The following is a 16,988-nucleotide window of genomic DNA, read 5'->3' as shown; positions in this document are numbered from 1 at the left end:
TTTAATTCCAAATCCTGATCATCACTAGAAAAGTCAAAAATCACTGGAAAAGTGAAAGCTTTCTCCATGACTTCAAGCAGGACTTGTAATGTGCACAATTTTCCAGAGGGAAAATCGCAGTCCTCATCTTTATAAACCATATTTAACAAACTAATTGTAATTCCCACAGCTATGAAAAATGAATTGTCTTTAGACTGTTGGTGTGGCATTACACCATTCTAGCGTTATTCTGCTGTAGTATTTGTGTAGTTTAGTGATGGTGTAGTGTTTGTAAGGATTCTCTGTGATAGAAATAGCACTTCCTGCTGTTAAAACATTTACACTCATCCTTTTGGCAATTAAATTATTTTTTCACCATAATTAAGCCCGAAATGTATTTCTGGCTGAAATAGAGGGAAACTTTACGAAACAATCTTCTGAACTCCTCAGTGTGCTTTGGATAATCCAGTGAGTGCTTCTCCCTTCCCTTCCACCAGGTAACTGAGACACGGACGGGTCCTCTCGGCTGCAGTAACTATGACAACCTAGATTCTGTCAGCTCTGTCCTGGTTCAGAGTCCTGAAAATAAGATTCAGTTGCAAGGTATGTAGGTGCAATTTCATTAATTTGTTTTGGAACGGGGTGACATTTATCACGCTATTTGTTTTTTTTCTTTCTTCCACCTCATAAAAGGTCATTTTCCTATTTTTTTTTTTTTGTGTGTGTGTGTGTGTGTGTGCAATAAGTGTGTTCCAGCCAAAGTGAGGGAAATGTCAGTACCTCGTGTTGCCTTTCAAATAGAAACAATTTCTGCACCCATCAGAAAATAATTTGAATAGCCCTGTTAACATTTTGCTTCCCTATTTAGCATCCACTGGCACACCTCTTAAACGGCCTGAATTCCCAGAGATTCCGCCAAGCTGGGAGTGACATTTAATGTGCTCAGCTTGCTCTGTACATACTGAGCAGCAGCTTACACCTCATGCAGTTGCTCCAAGGAAGTTAATGGAGTCACCAGAGGAGCAGGATATACACTTTCAAATCATTTAAAACAGGAGGAGTCAAAGGGCTCCTCCTCTCGGGAATTTAAAAAAAAAACAAACAAAAAACAAACTTGGAAAGTTAAAAACTCACTCATTAGGAAAATAGGAGCAATTGTGTATGAATAAAAGTGAAAAATAGAAAGAAACAGAAAGAGGAAGCAAATGGAAGAAGAGAGTCATCATTTCTAAATAATATTTTTTTTTCAAAATTCCAGCTGAAGCATTTCCCAGCTTGCATATTAGGACATAAAATTGTTTCAAAAGTCCCCCTTTATGGGAGGAGCTGTTAGTAATTTTTACTTTATAAGTTATATGTATTATATTTTATTATAATTTCTATTTTCATTTACAAAAATAAAGCATGAGCAAATTATGACTATGAAAAAACCCACTAAATTCTCTTCGATGTGTGTATTTGTGTATACCTCTGACTCTATGCCACGATAGAACAATACAATTTTGGATTTGCAGTTGAAGGTAGATACACAATTATTTCCAAGTTTTAAATTTCTCCATATGAGTTTGTAGATCACTCAGACAAACAGTGTGAGGTGGCTGGTGATATTAAGAACATCCCTGTGGTCCCTTCTGTCTCAGGGTAGTCCATGATCCTATGATTCTTCCTTAAAATATCCATATGTGTTTTTACCCCTTTCCTTTCTCCCCAAAACCAGTGAAATCCATAAAAACATAAAATTTATTCCCAGAGAGATATTTTTTTACATAAAACTTGTCATTTCCACTCGGATGCCATGAATATTTCCAGAAAGTACAATTTTTGATAATTTCCAGAATATATGATGTTTGTCAGTTAAAATTTGGGACATAATCTTTGCATTCTCTTTGCAGACTGTGGTTTGTTGTCATGTGGAGAAATGTATTATCAGAACTCTGTAAACTCTTTAATAAAATAATCAAATTGGGCTTTTTTTCCCTTTCGCAGCCTCATGGTTTTTCACAAGCACAAAACTACATTACAATATTTACTCAGGGAGAAGTTTTACAAATTTTGACACAGGACAGAAGAAAGCACAGTCAGACCAGGCTTCAGCAGTTGTGATTTGAGTTTTGACTTGGAAAGGTTCTGAAATTACTGTTGCAGCTGTAGTCTTGTATGTACCTAAAAATAAGGGGTAAATCTCTGTGAAATTGTCCAAGTACCTATGGAGAAGAGACTTAACTCACCAAATACCCAATATGATGAGAAATTATTTGGAACACATGTAGCAGGAGTTTTTTGAAGCCCCACAGGAGCTGGACTTTGCACCCTTTCTGTTCTAAAACTTTGGCAGTAAATGAGTTTTCTTTCTCGAGGTTTTGTAGCCGTACCCTTCACATGCAATTGACTGTCCCAGAGCAATTTGCTACCAATGCTAGAAAAATAAACAAATAAATAAACAAATTTTATTTTTCAAAGATTTCTTCCAACCCAATTGCCCCCTTCCTTCTTAGTTTGCCTCTGCAGAATCACAAGAGGTAATGAGTTATTTAGACGAGCTACATCTTCTTGTGCCAGAGGAAACATGGAAAACGAGCCCAATTTTGGATGGAAATGTTTGCACCTCTTTTCCTGATTATGCTGTCTCTTTACTCTGCCTCTCAGGGCTGCTTTCCCTTCATCAGCATTTTCAGAATCTGCATTATTGCTGGCACCAAGATTATAAATTCAGCTGTGTGATTTCCTGCTGCAAGGCTCTGGCTGCTGTTCACTCGGCAGCTCTTCCCAAGGAGAAGCTGATGTTACACAATCCCCCTAGAAAGATTAAAACAGTAAATGCTCTGTCTGAGGAATACAGGTTACTCATTAGTGGATGGATGGATGTTCATTGCTGAGAGGGAAATGTGAGGAATATGTCTTAAAATAATTATTAAGAAAAGAAATACACGACATAGTACAAATGCTGGACAGATGTGCAAGCTGTCCTAAAAACTCTCTATATTTTTGTTTTTCATAATTGTTTGTTTGTTTGCTAGGTAAGCTGGGGAAGCTTCTTGGCTCCAAAACTTCCTTTGTGTTTAATACCATAATATTTCCTCCATTTCTTTCAGGTCTTCAGGTCATCCTTCCTGAGTACCTGCAGGAGCACTTTGTGCAGGCAGCTCTGAGCTATATCGCCTGCAATTCAGAGGGGGAGTTCATCTGCAAGGACAATGACTGCTGGTGTCAGTGTGGCCCCAAATTCCCGGAGTGCAACTGTCCCTACATGGACATTCAAGCCATGGAAGAGAACCTGATCCGTATAAGTGAGACCTGGAATGCATACAACAGTGAATTTGAAGAATCTGGTGAGATTTTTTTAGTTTTCGTTTTTTTTTCCCCTCTTTGGCTGTTTCTGATAGAATGGTTTATGTTTCAGCTGGTCCAATCCAAGTTGTCTTTACAACTCATTTGTGCCACATCAGTTTTTTCCTTAATGCATCAAGTTTTGTTTCATACATCATTTCACCTGTCCTGATCATCTGAACTTCCTGTCCCACAGAGAATGGGAACTACAGGTAAAATCAGCTTCTGAACAACTGTTTTTACAACTTGCTTGTTCAGTGCTATCAGAAACAGCTGTTTAGCCAGATGGTGGGAAAAGTAAGGAGAGCTCAGCAGACCTGGGAAAAATTGTTGAGAAAAAAAAAAAAAAAAGAATTGAGGAAGATAAGGTAAAGTCAGGAAAAAATACAAAAATCACAGGTTCTAATGAGTTGTGTTGGAGAAGGAGAACAAATCAGTAGAAGAGAAAAGGAGAAAGACCCTACACTGGTCAAGGGAAGAGTAGAATAAATATCAGTAGAAGAGTGTGAATGAACAGCATTTTATACACATTCATTTTTATATTTCTTGTTTTATTGTTAAAGACTGAATCCTCAGCTCAAGAGAACTGATAATTTCAAGAGACCCTGTATCAGTTCAAATTTCATTTGTTGAATCTTTTAACCTGATGCTGTTTTTTATCTGAGTCTATTTGGAAGATCTGAGGGCATTTTCCCATTCCCATTCTCACTTTTTGCAGGAGGACATCAGAACTTATAATATTTCTCCTTGGAGGATCACAGACATCTCTGACTATAAAAGTGTGAATTCATGTGTTTGCTTTGTGTACATATGGGTGCATTTTCCCAATGACTATTTGGACGCCTTTAATTATTTGTGGAGCCATGCTATCATTTACTACTTTGCAAACTAGGGTGAATATATTGACTATTCAGGGGGTCACATATTTTGCCATATTTTGTCCTATCTGAATGGGCTGTGACACTGTTTGGTGCCTGAAGAAGGTCCTTTGTAGGAACCCACTTAACAGCAATTTTAGCCAAGCTGGAAAAACAAACACATCTGGGTGGATTCTTACAGCGAGCTGTGTAATGGACATCAAGTTAATTATGAGTTTGAGTCATTGTCAGTTACATTTCTAGTTCTGTGCTCAGGTCTGTGACATGAATGTCAGGGAAAAATTGGTAAGAGTTAAATTCTGGGCTTTTAAAAGACACTTTAGCTCTGCTGGGTGAATCTCTAAAATGCCAACTTCATATATATCTGTCAATTTGGTAATTGTTAGTAGGTGTGGTTACTAAGAAGTGTGAAATTTAGGTTATTAACATCATTAAGACATATGCCACACTCCCCTCTTTAGCCCTTGAAATATTTAAATCGTTTTTAATCTAATAAATATACCAAGCATGACTTCCACAACTCAGAGGTAGCTTAGAATATTTCTGCTTTTATCTCATAAAGTGTTTTGCATAAAAATGTTAATGGGAAGATGAGATAGGTAACCTTGTACGGGTTTGAGCTTGGAAAAAAGTTGGCATATGAATTTTTGATTGATAACTTAGTCATTGAGCAGCCAGCCTCATATAAATCATATATTACCACTGAGCAGCTCTTCCAGTGCTGTCACACATGGTCTGTAAGCATTTCCAGCCACACTGATTTATATAAATATATTTTTTAATAACCATTGAGACATATTCTGAAACATTTGGAGATTGAGCAATATTTCCATGATGAAAAATTTTTAACAAATATCAGTGTGATCTGATCCATGTTAATAGCACCTTCTGGGAACAGAAGTGACCTTTATTAAGGAAAACAAAAAAGCTGTTAAATCTTTGTCTAAATCAGTGGAAGTCAGCTCCTGAGATAACAGTATGTTGGTTTATTCTAATCTATTTATAATAAAAAATAAATTCACTAGAAAGGAGGTCAGATTATGTAGTAATTTCAGTCCAAGCAGCAAGAGACAAAATAATCCAGAGCACTCACTGCTGGCCCATATTAATGGCAGAGGAACTGATGAACTAATGAATTTCCTTCTATGACACTGTGAACTCCAGAGTCAAATAAAGTTAAATACAAGAGAATTAAATTTTTAGCTTTTCTGCTTCCAAACCCTTTCTTAGCTTACATGTTACAAAATAGTGTTCTGACTCCAGAAACTAATCTTGTCCCCTAGTACAGACTTGTAAAACTTACTGGGTTCACTTGAGGCCATTCAGAGTGTCTGTGGGCAGGATTTAATTTAAAGAGGAAGATGTAAATATTCTTTTAAATTCTTTTTAACAAACCATTTAAGGTGGTTTGTTTACTCTCTGTGTTATCTCTCCTCCTGTCTGTTCAAGATAAAACAACTGAGGCAGGTTTTGGGTTTTTTTTGAAGAAGGGATGAGAGGGCTGGGGTTCTTTAGCCTGAAGAAGAGAAGGCTCAGGGACAGTGTCTATAAATACCTGAAGGGAGGATGCAAAGAGGACAGAGCAAAGCTCTTCTCAGTGGTGCCCATCAACAGGACAAGGGGAAATGGGCAGAAACTGAAGCACAGGAAGTTCCCTCTGATCACCAGGGAACTGGATTTCACTGAGGATGACCTAGTACTGGCACAGTTTGCCCAGGGAGGTTTTGGAGCCTCCATTCTTGGATTTATCCAAAGGCTGGGTGGCCATGGGCCTGGGCAGCTGGGTCTAGGTTTGCTTGCTTCAGCAGGGGTTTGCAGCAGGGGTTCTCCCCCATCTCAGCCATTCTGCTGCTCTGTGATCAAAGAATTGTCCTGGTTTCCTCTCAGGAAGACTCAGGTCTGCAATCTGGGCCTGCTGGGTGTGACAATTCTCTTCTGAGCCCTTCTGACTGTCACAGGCTACGTGACCAAACATCCCAGTTCAGCAAGTGATGCTTATCCTTATGTGCAGAGTGCATTTCACTCAGGCTCTTCTGGCACTTTTTAACTACTCAAATCCCATTTTGGAGGATGTGTGGCAGGATGTTATTTATCTCACAGTGAATTTTGGCTGCCTTTTTCATCTCTCTAGCTGCCCTCCAGCAATAAATACTTGATCACCATTAGCTCAATGAGCTTTGTATAACCTCTTAGTGTCAGGTTATGTACCAAGATCTTAAAGAAATTACAAGAGCTACTTCAAATTGTTTACTCTGAGCCATCTGCTTATCCTTTATCAGATCTTGTGGCCTCCAGACTCTACTACTACCCAAGAAAATGAGCAGCTGTTTCCTTATCAAAAATCCATACGAAAGCTGTTCAACCTTTATTAACAAATTTCATTAGTTTCTTGAGGCGTTTGGCTGAATTACTGTGTAAGCAAAGTTCTCCCTGAGACCATCATTCCAACAAGCTGTGTTGTTACCAGTAACATGCAGCCTAAAAATATCACCAAAAATATCACCAATCAATAATGGGATCCAGCACTGTTCCATTTACCTTTCCTGATGTGCATGAAAATAGCCTTTCACTGGATTTTACAGCCTGAAAGGACAACTAGATGGTCCAGTTTGACCTTCTGCTGTCACAGGTCACTAAGTTTCCCTGAGATTCCAGATTATGGAGTCCACCCACATTAGATTAAAGCTGTGCAACCTTCATGTGTGTCCTGCAGCCCTCCTCACCTTTTAAGTTAAGATGTTCTTTAATATTGCCAATTTTCTTGTTCCACTTCCACCCCACTATAGGAGCACTTGTCCAGGTGCTTCTCCTACCTCATCTTCTCAGTGAACTCCACCTTCCTATTTCAGGAAAAAAAAGTTTTACCTAAGTACTTGGATGGGATTTGTTTCCTGAGATAAAGAGTGTCAAAATATTCCTTGAAAGAATTCTCACATTTTGGAAGTAGGTGGGACTTCCACAGCCTATGGTTGGAGCAGTGTTGAAGATGGTAAAGATAAAAACTTTGCTGTGTTACACATCACTGGTTTGGGAATATTTTGAGAGTGTTAAAGAATTAATATACAGAAATAACCCAATTCTGACATACAACACTGAGTGGCAATTTAGCATTTTCTGGAGATCATGACCCACTGCTCTAAAACACAGGAAAGTCAAGAAGACCCCCCAAAACCATCCACAGGCTCTCAATTCTGACAAGTATAAGAACATGATCACACATTGCCTGTGCCATAATCTTGGTGTGGTTGGCTGCTGAGTGTCTTTGAAAATCTGAACACTTCATTTAAACAATTTAAATGGCAGCAATTTTCTTTTAGGGTGATCTGGTCGCTGACATTGAAAAAAATTTGCAGCAGTCCCCATAGTGCAGTTTCATTTTTCAGAATTAAAAAGGCTATCAAAATAAATAAGGACATGGATTATAGTGCTGCTCAAACAATAGAAAATGGCAAAATTGCATTTTCATAATTTATTTTTTTTTTTTTTATCACTAGCATTTATGGGACCTCCTGGAAATATGAAAGTAAAATCTTCCATCAAGCATTTATTTTCACAGATCTGACATGCAATGGCAGCTTGTTGCCTTCTCTCTGCATATTTCACAATATGCTGAGCAATGGGTTTTTTTCTCCCCCCTTGAAGGCAAAAAAATCCCTTTTGGAATATTTTCTTGGAGACCATGGGATCAGGAGATGTACTATAAATATTGTGATACATAATTTCAGAGTAGCTTTGAAATGACAAACTCATTCTTTTAAACATTTAATTTAAATACCAAAGTTTTAAGAGCCTGTTTTGCTCTTGTTCTAATCCATATCTCACAGCAAAGAATAAGTAAGTTTTCTAGTAATTTTTAGTTACTGCTTCAAAACCATGACACAGAGATAATTCAGAAGGTAAATTTCAGTATCACAGAAAGTACAAGTGGTGAAAGTACAGCCAAAGTAAATTGATATTAACTTTCACATTAATATTTGCTGAAACCATTTTTCATTGTCCATCCATCTGCCATCACTGCTTTGATTGCAAAATACTAACAGAAGTGAATTGCTGGTGCAAGCTATTCTTAAATCCCTGGTTTCACTGGATTTGGATTTCATGTCTAATGCATTTCATAATTCCCTCATAACTCTGGATGTCTTGCTATTGAGCATTGGTTACCCTTTACATGTACAGACTTAAAATCATCTGAATAAATGCACACTTTTGAATGGCTCACCTGGAAATGAGGTCTGAACCTCAGTTAATACATAGCACTGCATAGATGCTAACAAAGTTTTCTTGTTTGCTCAGCAGAGATTTCTTTGGAGACTTTGGAGTCCTGTTCCTCAGTTCAATTATATTTTTCACTTTCTTCACTGTGATTGAAATAACAATGTTCCCAAAATCCCATGTGTAAAAGAATTGGATTTAAAGGGTTGGAGAAAGTGGGTTCTAATAGAGGAGATGATAAGCTTATTACTTTAAATATCAGTAATACTGAAGATGAGAAAGTGTAACCATTCCATTATATTTTTGGGGGGGATAGCATTTGCATCCTATATAATTACTTTTATGCAATGCCTACAGAAAGTAATAGGAAAGATCATCTCCAGCATTCCATAATCTGCAGTGAGATTTGGAGAACTATCAATTTAATAGTGTCATGAATTTATATCTCCATCTGCAAAGCTACAAAATGTGGAAAATCACCATATTTTGCTATACACTTTCCTAGCTCCTGCTTCTCCTTCAGATAATATTTTCCCAAATGAAGCAAGCCCATGCTGTAAAATACCAACTTTGGAACAAGAAAGGCTCTTTCCACTAAGCACATCTGCTTCCCAGACCTGTGAACCTGATTTAGGGAAGCCAAGCACAACAGAAGTTTGACCAACCCTTTGTGTCTTTATAAAACAGGACCCTGCCCTCACTCCTGGCTTCAGAACTGTTCCACAGTTCCTTGTGGAGCACTCTGATCCCTGTTTCCACAGTGAAAGTTGCTTCCAGCAGCCAGGCTGCAAACTGCTGTAAAGTACAGCAAAATCAAAGCTGGAAATGAACATTGGCTCACACCTGGAAGTGCAGGTGCTCAGGGGAGAATTCCTTACGCTCTCTGCCAGCCTCATGTATTAGATACAGATGGACAGCACTGCCTTCGTGATTGCTGAGGCTGTAAAGAAGCTGCAAAATAGGAATTCTGAGATTGTTCCAACATCAGAGACAGTCCAACAGTCAACCAATGCACCCACCCATAGCAAGCCATCATATCTGATCTCAAAATCTACACAAATCTCTTAGTACTTCCTAGAAAAGAGAATTATAGTCATAATTGTCGCATGTAGAGACTCCTAGATGCTGAACACATAGCAATACAGAGTGATACATCAGCTCAGTTACTTTTTCATTCATTTTTTGTAGCAATCAAAAAATAGTAGATACAGCTGGGCTTACTTAATTTGCTAAAAATATATTGATGCTTAAAGAAAGCCTGTGCAAAGCCAGGCAGTTAAACAAAATATAGTTATATCTTTCACTCATATTTAAATGGACTAAATTTCAAGTTAGAAAAAAGTAATGCAAATAAATTTAAATAGATTGTCCAGTGCTGAATGCAGAAATCTTAGACATGTGATGAATGAAATGCATTATGAAGAGAGCCAAAGACCAATTCAAATCTTCAAGATCAGATGTAAATCACAACATAAAGACATGGGAAATCTGTTGGCAAGAAGTCTGCACCATCAGATAAGTACTAGCTTTTTCACCATTTCATGCACTATTGTTCTGGGATAATCTTAATTATGGATTATATTGGTATCTCCTGGCAGTGCATTAAGGAATGCAATCATTGGAGCAGTCTTCTCCTCTTCATCAGACAAGCATTTTAAACTATTGCTGTCATCTTCTTTCTGATGGACAGCTCCAGAAAAGCTGCAGGAAATCTGCATTCAGTATGTGAAGCTTAATCTTAAAAATCCCTCTGTCTAGTCAGAAAAATCAAGGGTAATTTTGTTTGTCACTGCAATAAGGCACAGATTTTTGCTGCCCCTGAGACACAAATCCTTTCTTAAAACTTCTTTAGCAGAAGAGGACACCATGGGATTCCTTTTTATAGCCCCTTGCTGCATCCAAATCAAAGTCACCTGGCTGACAAGTGGAAAAGGTAATTCTTCCCAGAAGCCAAACTTGCAGATTGACATCATGGAGACACTGACCCAGGTCTCAGCTTTCCTCCTTCTTACCAGCAGTAATAATGACAACCCTAAGAGCTAAAAAATGCCCTCAATAACTCCTGTCTAACATACAGTCATGTTGTCCTAAAAGATTTCAGACTGCCATTTAATATCTAGGTGAAAATTTTCTTGGCATTTACAGTGTTTGCTATGGTTCTTCTACTCCAGGAGAAGAGAAGATATCCATCCACTGCCCCCAGAAAAGCTCCTCCCCAAAAAAGGCCAACAGAAATCCCTCAAAGAGAAACTACATTCCAAGACAGACATTTTAAAACATGTACCAAATGTCTCATTTATACCTGTTTCAAATTACTAAAATAAAGTAAAAGGGCAGAAGGTAACTGCAGGCATAATTTGGAAATGTCAGTTTAAACAGAAATGTTGTGTTGTACACTCTGATCAGAAGAAACTTATTGCATTTATAATGGGAAAAAAAGATGCCCAGACTGATTTTCAGACTCAGTGTTGAGATTCCAATCTTAAATAACATCACAAGATGACAAGGTTTGACTTGGCATCACAGACAGACTATAAATTCATAGGCCCACTCCATCATTTGCAGTGAAGGCAGTTTGCACTAGAAGTCCTCTCTTACTCAGCCCAGTGACGTATTCCTGCTTTTCCAGCTGCTGTGATTCAATTAAAATGCATGTAAAATCAGAGTAAGAATGAAATCTGGAATTCAAACTGAATGCTGGAGGATTTCTTCAATTTATAGACACCACAAATCCAACCTTGCAGTCTGATAAGCTTTGTTTTTGTGGGTTTGGGAGGATGCCCCTCCTGCACAGATGTGCCTCGGTCCCTCAGCACAGCCAGTCTCTCTCTGCTGACCAGGACAGACCCATTGCCATGCAAAGTGAGTCCTGTTTGAAATCTTAATTGAAAGACTCCTTGTGAACAGTCTGAACTGACTCACTGGCAGCTGAAGGTGCTTTTTAATCACTGAGAATAAAGACTTCAATCAATATGGTTCAAACTATTTGCCCCTGAGCAGTAGAGCGGTGGTTTGCTTTCAAAGCCTCAGGCTCAGGCTCAGGGCCAAGAAAACTTAGCCCCCTGAGTTCTTAATATAATTATTGTTTTCTCTATTATCTTACAGGGGTGTTAATTTGCCTCCCAGTAATTAACTTCCCTCTGTGGTTGTCAGGAAGTTTAATCAATAACATGAGCAGATACACCAAGCTGCCATTCCTTCTGTGACCAACGCACCCCTCCCCAACTCTTCACCCCTGTGGAGGTGTCACTGCTTTAATAAAATGAACAGGTGGGATGTGCATAATTTCTTTAGAGGGTCAGTATCTAAATTGTTCCTGTCCTATTTCAAAAATGATGGTACAGCTGATATAATTACCCCTGTTCCAAAACTAAAAGCATTATACAACTCCTGCTAAAGCTGCACCTGGCAAATCAACATATTAAAGTTTTACATGGCATTGCACTCTGAAATACTTCAAACATTGTGATGACATTGTAATAAGAGGAGGAGCAGAAGGCTTGATCTAATATAATTCTACTTATGTCCACCATGTACAGGACATAATGTAATTCCCTTCAAAGCTAGTGACAAAATCCCCTCGTTCTTGGTGGAATTCCAATCTGCCTTGGCAGCTTTGGGCTTTCTTTATTAAGAGTGATGTCACTCTGTGGCCTCTCCTTTCTTCTAGGGCAGTGTTGTCTGTTCTGATTCATAGCTTCTTAAATTTTCTCCTGGAACAGCTTAACACTGGTTATTTACTTCAATGTGTTTTCCAAGAACATTTTTCAGTTTCACTCATTCTCTTCCCTCCTTTATCCTCCTGTGAATCATTACATGTTTACTTACCCTACCCAGTCCTCGAACCGTAGGAGTTCCCAGCATGTTCAACTAAGGTAAATTTGGGACTGACAGAGGTTATATCTATATCTGCTCATAAGGAGCATGTCTTATGCATTAAAGTGAATTTATAGTTCTGTAGGAAGATAATAGAGGACTTTGTGACATCCATGGTGCAGGACTACTTCTAAACTACGTTGAAATCATAAAAATGTTTATAAAAAAAATTCCAAAATAGCCCGTAGATAAATTTTTGAGGCATTTTTCTTGAAAGCTTACTGTGACTTCCAAGGAGCATCCTTTGAAGGGCAGTGATAGAAACATTTTTAAAGGAGTAATGAACCAAAATCATACCTGAAAGCAAACCTGACAGAATGAAGGGAACGTCCTTCAAACGCTGGGACTTAGAGAGACAGCTGTGGAGTCTGGCTTTTTGGTTTCTGAAAAGGGGACTTGCTGTCAAGGTCATATTTAGATTGACAATAAGAAACAAGTTGCTTCATTGTAGGAAATGTGAGTCTTTCCAGCTTGTAGCAGAGTCTAGACAAGGTTGTTATCTCCTGCCCAGCAGAACTTCTGAATTAATCCACAGTTTATAGGACGATATTCTGGTTTCACTACCAATTTTGACTGCAATTGTTTCACCTTTATGTGCCCCCAGGAGACTTTCAAGGCTTGTGAGAGGAGGATTTTTGGTTTTGTGTTCCTGTAACAGGCTGACATTACCAGCATTAACTCTATAACACACAAATATATACTTGTGTTTGTGTATTTATACACATATCTAACATCTATCATGGAATCACAGAAACATAAAGGTTGGAAAAAATCTTTAAGATGATCAAGTCCAGCCATCAACCAGCACCACCCCCCTGTTCACCACTAAACCATGTCCAAACATTTTTAAAACACTCCCAGGCTTGGTGTGTCCACCACTGCCCTGGGTAGCTTGTTCCATACTTGACAACTCCTTCCATTAAGAAATTTTCCTTAATATCCAGTCTAAAGCTTCCCTGGTGCAGCCTGAGGCCATTTCCTCTCATCACTTTCAACATTTACATGAGGTTCCTCAGAACCATGTATATAAATGACTGACCAGAGGGTCTCTGTTCCTCACCAGTTCCACCCCCATGCTGAAATTTATCCCTGTTCTTGCCTTCTGGCAGAGCACAGGGCTGAGAGGAGCTATCCTTGCAGCATTCCTCACTCCAAAAATAAATAAACCAAACCCTCCCACCCTCAAAAAAAAATCTACCCCTCTGCCAGAATCATCTAAATTTGCTTCTCTGAAGCTTCTGTAGCAGCTGGGTTGTTCCATTTGAAATAGTCTGTCCAAAAGGAAGTGTGGACTTCCTTTCCTCCTTGTAAAACAGAGACCGTATCATGCAGAAAACATACATTTCCTTCCTCCCCTTTGTCCTTCACAAAGTTTAAAGGAGAAATCCTTTGCTTTGGAGAAGGAAATATTCTAATTATCAGGAGAACTGGCTGATTTACCCTAAATTGGAGGGAGAAGGGGAAGAAAAATTCAGATTTACTGTCTCTTCTCTGAAGAAATAAGGTTGTTTCCAGCTGCAGTCTTCTGCTTCTTTGAATTGGATTATTTTCAAACATATATTTCTTGGAACACAGCTGCTACTTCTTTGACAAATTGAGTAATGCATCACGAAGAACTAAAATTCATGGCAACATAAAAACAAATATATGTTCATTTTAGCACACTGTTTTCTCCAGGCTTCTGAATCATGGTGGGAGATTTTAAAAAACATCTATCTTTTATAAATCTCTTTAATAACATCTACACAATATTGAGGCAGCACTTTAATGAACAGCAATCACATCCAACCATTTGAAATGTGGGTCCCATGGTTTATATCCTCTCAGACCTCCAGCTTTGTGCTTTCAGGTCTTGATTTACAGCTGACAGTGGTATTTGACTCGCTGTCGTATTTATTGCCCTGATTAAAATTAAAAAAGCCTTGTTATGGAATAACAATGACAGCAATGGTGGTCACATTGTTGGAGCAGCAACAGGTTTTCAGAAACAGTACAGGAAATTGTGTGATAAAACGGGCATTAGGAGATTTTTCCTACCAGAACTCTTCCTCCTTACACTAATTGCAGCTCCCACTGAGGACTCCAAGGAGGGTGCAGTTGCCTGGAGCAATAGACAAAATTATTTTTATTATTTGTAATAAATGGCAGCAATTAAATTGGGTGTCTTTAGTGCTAACTGCCCTATAAAGATAGATAACAGCCAGGCTCTCCTTTGAAGAGCTTGCAGTCTAAACAGAAAAGTCTGTTGCAGTGTAGCAGAGATTTATATACAGGATGTCACAAAATATAAAGACAGCTATTTTGAATAAACCAACCAGGAATAATCTTTCAGTAACTGCAAAATTGTGGTTTTTGGGTTTTTTTTTGTTTGGTTGGTTTGGGTTTTTCTTTTGTTTTGTTTTTTAGGAATGCAGTTTAAACCATTTAAACTTCATTTTGAAATGTATATTCTAAATTTTTTACTTCATAACTTTGATGTTATAATATGAAACTAGAAGCTGACATAGCAACAAAAAAATTTCTATTCCATCAAGGTGAAGTATTTTGACTGATTCAAAGCAAAGTAAAAGAGGGACACTTTGCAACGTTCCTTTTAGAGGATTTCAGAGGAATTAGAGGCATTCTGAAAATTTGAGAAAATTTCTAAAGATTTACAATAACTTTAGAATGCTGAAAATCCTTTCAGAAAATGGCTTTTCTTTTCTTTTCTTTGCACAGTTCTACTTAAGAGCCATCTTGGTGGTGACATGAATAGCTTTAGCAGCTTTCCTGTTGTGTGTGATGAACTGGCAGTCTTCTTTCCAACTCCTAACCTGTAAGAAAAAGCAGCCAGCATTTATATTAAATAATAATCTTGTTTACAGCACCAGAAGATAATCAGCCCTGAAATGGACACACAGCAGGGCTGGCTGACTTTGCTGCTCCATGTCACCTCTTCTGTAGGGAAATAAACTTCTGGAGCTAGTAGAGTTATTTCCTAAGTGTTTTTCAAGGAGAGCTTCTGGTCTGAATATTCTTGTTGATTCTGATTGTCACTGTTTTCCCTTATGCAATATTATCTGTTTACTTTGGCTTGCTGTTAGGAGTTGTGCCAAAGGAAGGCTGGAGTTGTATTAAAACCAGGTGTGGGCAAATGATTAGCAGAGACAAGGAGACAGGTTACTTTGAAGGAAAAACACAGCAGGAATGAACTAAAACCACAGCTGAATTTTCCTTTTTTTTTTTTAATTTAATGTAAAGTTTTGGGCTCCTTAAGTAGTTTTTTGTCTGTTGGGCAGTAATCTGGAAAGGCATTATTACAGGCACATGCCTCTGGAATATAATCTCATGGATGGGATGAGGCTCAGAGAGGGAATGGCTCTGCTGGAATGCATCAGGAACCACACAGGGTTCAGGGCTGTGAGGAAAAGGGGGAATCTTTCCTGGGAATGCACAGTGCAGGGTGACAGCAGCAAGAGCAGTGGTAAAAGATGGGAAATGGAAATCCATCTCCAGTGTGCTGCTCAAATGCACTCGATGTGTGAAATCAGTGGGATGAGGAGGAAGGGAGTTGCCTTCCCTGTTATGGAGTAACCTGGATGTTTGGAGCTCTGCTCTGGGATGGACAACAGGGATGAGAATTTGTGGGACAGGGTCAGAGGAGAGGCCAGCAGGGGTGAAATGGGGTGGGAACCTGTTACAGAGCACTCAGTCAATGTGAATAAGTGGATGAAGCCCTCCCTAAGCAATTGCAGGATGTGTTGGGATCACAGACCCTGCTTCTCATGGGGAACTTTAATCTCCCTGACATGTGCTGAAAAATCAACAGTGGAACAAGGAGGGTTTTGAAGGTTGTCAGCAATAACATCTTGATACAGGCACTGGATCAATCAAAAGGGGTAACACAGAGCTGGACTGACTATTTCCTAACAAAGAACTGCTACTTGGGGATGGAATAATCAATGGCAGCCGTGTCTGTAGAGGACACGTGTTAGTTGTGGTCAGGATTTGGAAAGCACAGGGTGGGAGAGCAGCAGAACTTCGACCTGGGCTTCATGAAAGCATCTTCACCCTGTTCTGGGAATGGGGAGATGCTCCCTCTGAGAAAGCTCTGAAGACAAAGGAGCTCTGGAGGGCTGGCTGGGTTTTCAGGACAGCATCCTCAAGCAGAACTCTCCACTCTGACACTCAGGTCATATACTAAAATTTTAAGGATTTTAGGGATTTGCTAAAACTCAAGGCTGTATCACAAAGCAAAAAGGCAGCAGTACAGGAGGTGCACATAGGGACAGGCTACTGAGGAAAAACTCAGGAACACTGCTCAGGAATCTGAGATAGTGATGGGAAAAGATACATCCAGTGCTTGCAAGGGATGCCAAGAGCAGCAAGAAAAGCCTTTAGAGTTGGAGGTAAAAGATTAAACAAGGACTTGTGGGCCTGCTGCTCAATGGGTTGAGTGATTTCAGAATTTGTTTCAGAAGTATTAAATGTGTTCTTTGCCCTGAGTCTTCACCAGCAAACATTGCAGGTCCTTGAGCTCAGGAAGAGGAGGTGCAGGGAAAAGGAGACAGCAGGAGTGAAAAAAGGAGCAATCAAGGGTTATGGAGAGAACCTGACCCCTGGCAGTCTGTGTGAGTTAATGGACTGCATCTGGGGTTTTGAGAGACAGATGATATCCCGGTAAGGTCTCTTTGTTTCAAAAGATCATGGAGACTGGGGAATATCCCTGATGACTGG

At 39.0% G+C, this 16,988-nt stretch overlaps 1 protein-coding gene across 3 annotated transcripts in view; it reads left to right on the top strand.

Annotated features, from left to right (window-relative positions):
* Positions 1-16,988, top strand: part of BRINP3 (BMP/retinoic acid inducible neural specific 3) — a 662,162-nt gene that overhangs the window by 599,809 nt on the left and 45,365 nt on the right. For all 3 annotated transcript variants that reach the window (XM_086842781.1, XM_086842782.1, XM_023931559.2), the window contains 2 exons: positions 477-582; positions 3,072-3,308. In XM_086842781.1, coding sequence (XP_086698907.1) covers positions 477-582; positions 3,072-3,308 — 343 coding nt within the window. The remainder of the gene's footprint in view (positions 1-476; positions 583-3,071; positions 3,309-16,988) is intronic.

Source organism: Cyanistes caeruleus, chromosome 9 (genome assembly GCF_971803275.1).
Source record: "Cyanistes caeruleus chromosome 9, bCyaCae1.hap1.1, whole genome shotgun sequence".
NCBI classification, from domain to species: Eukaryota; Metazoa; Chordata; class Aves; order Passeriformes; family Paridae; genus Cyanistes; species Cyanistes caeruleus.
This window is presented reverse-complemented; position numbering and strand designations above follow the sequence as displayed.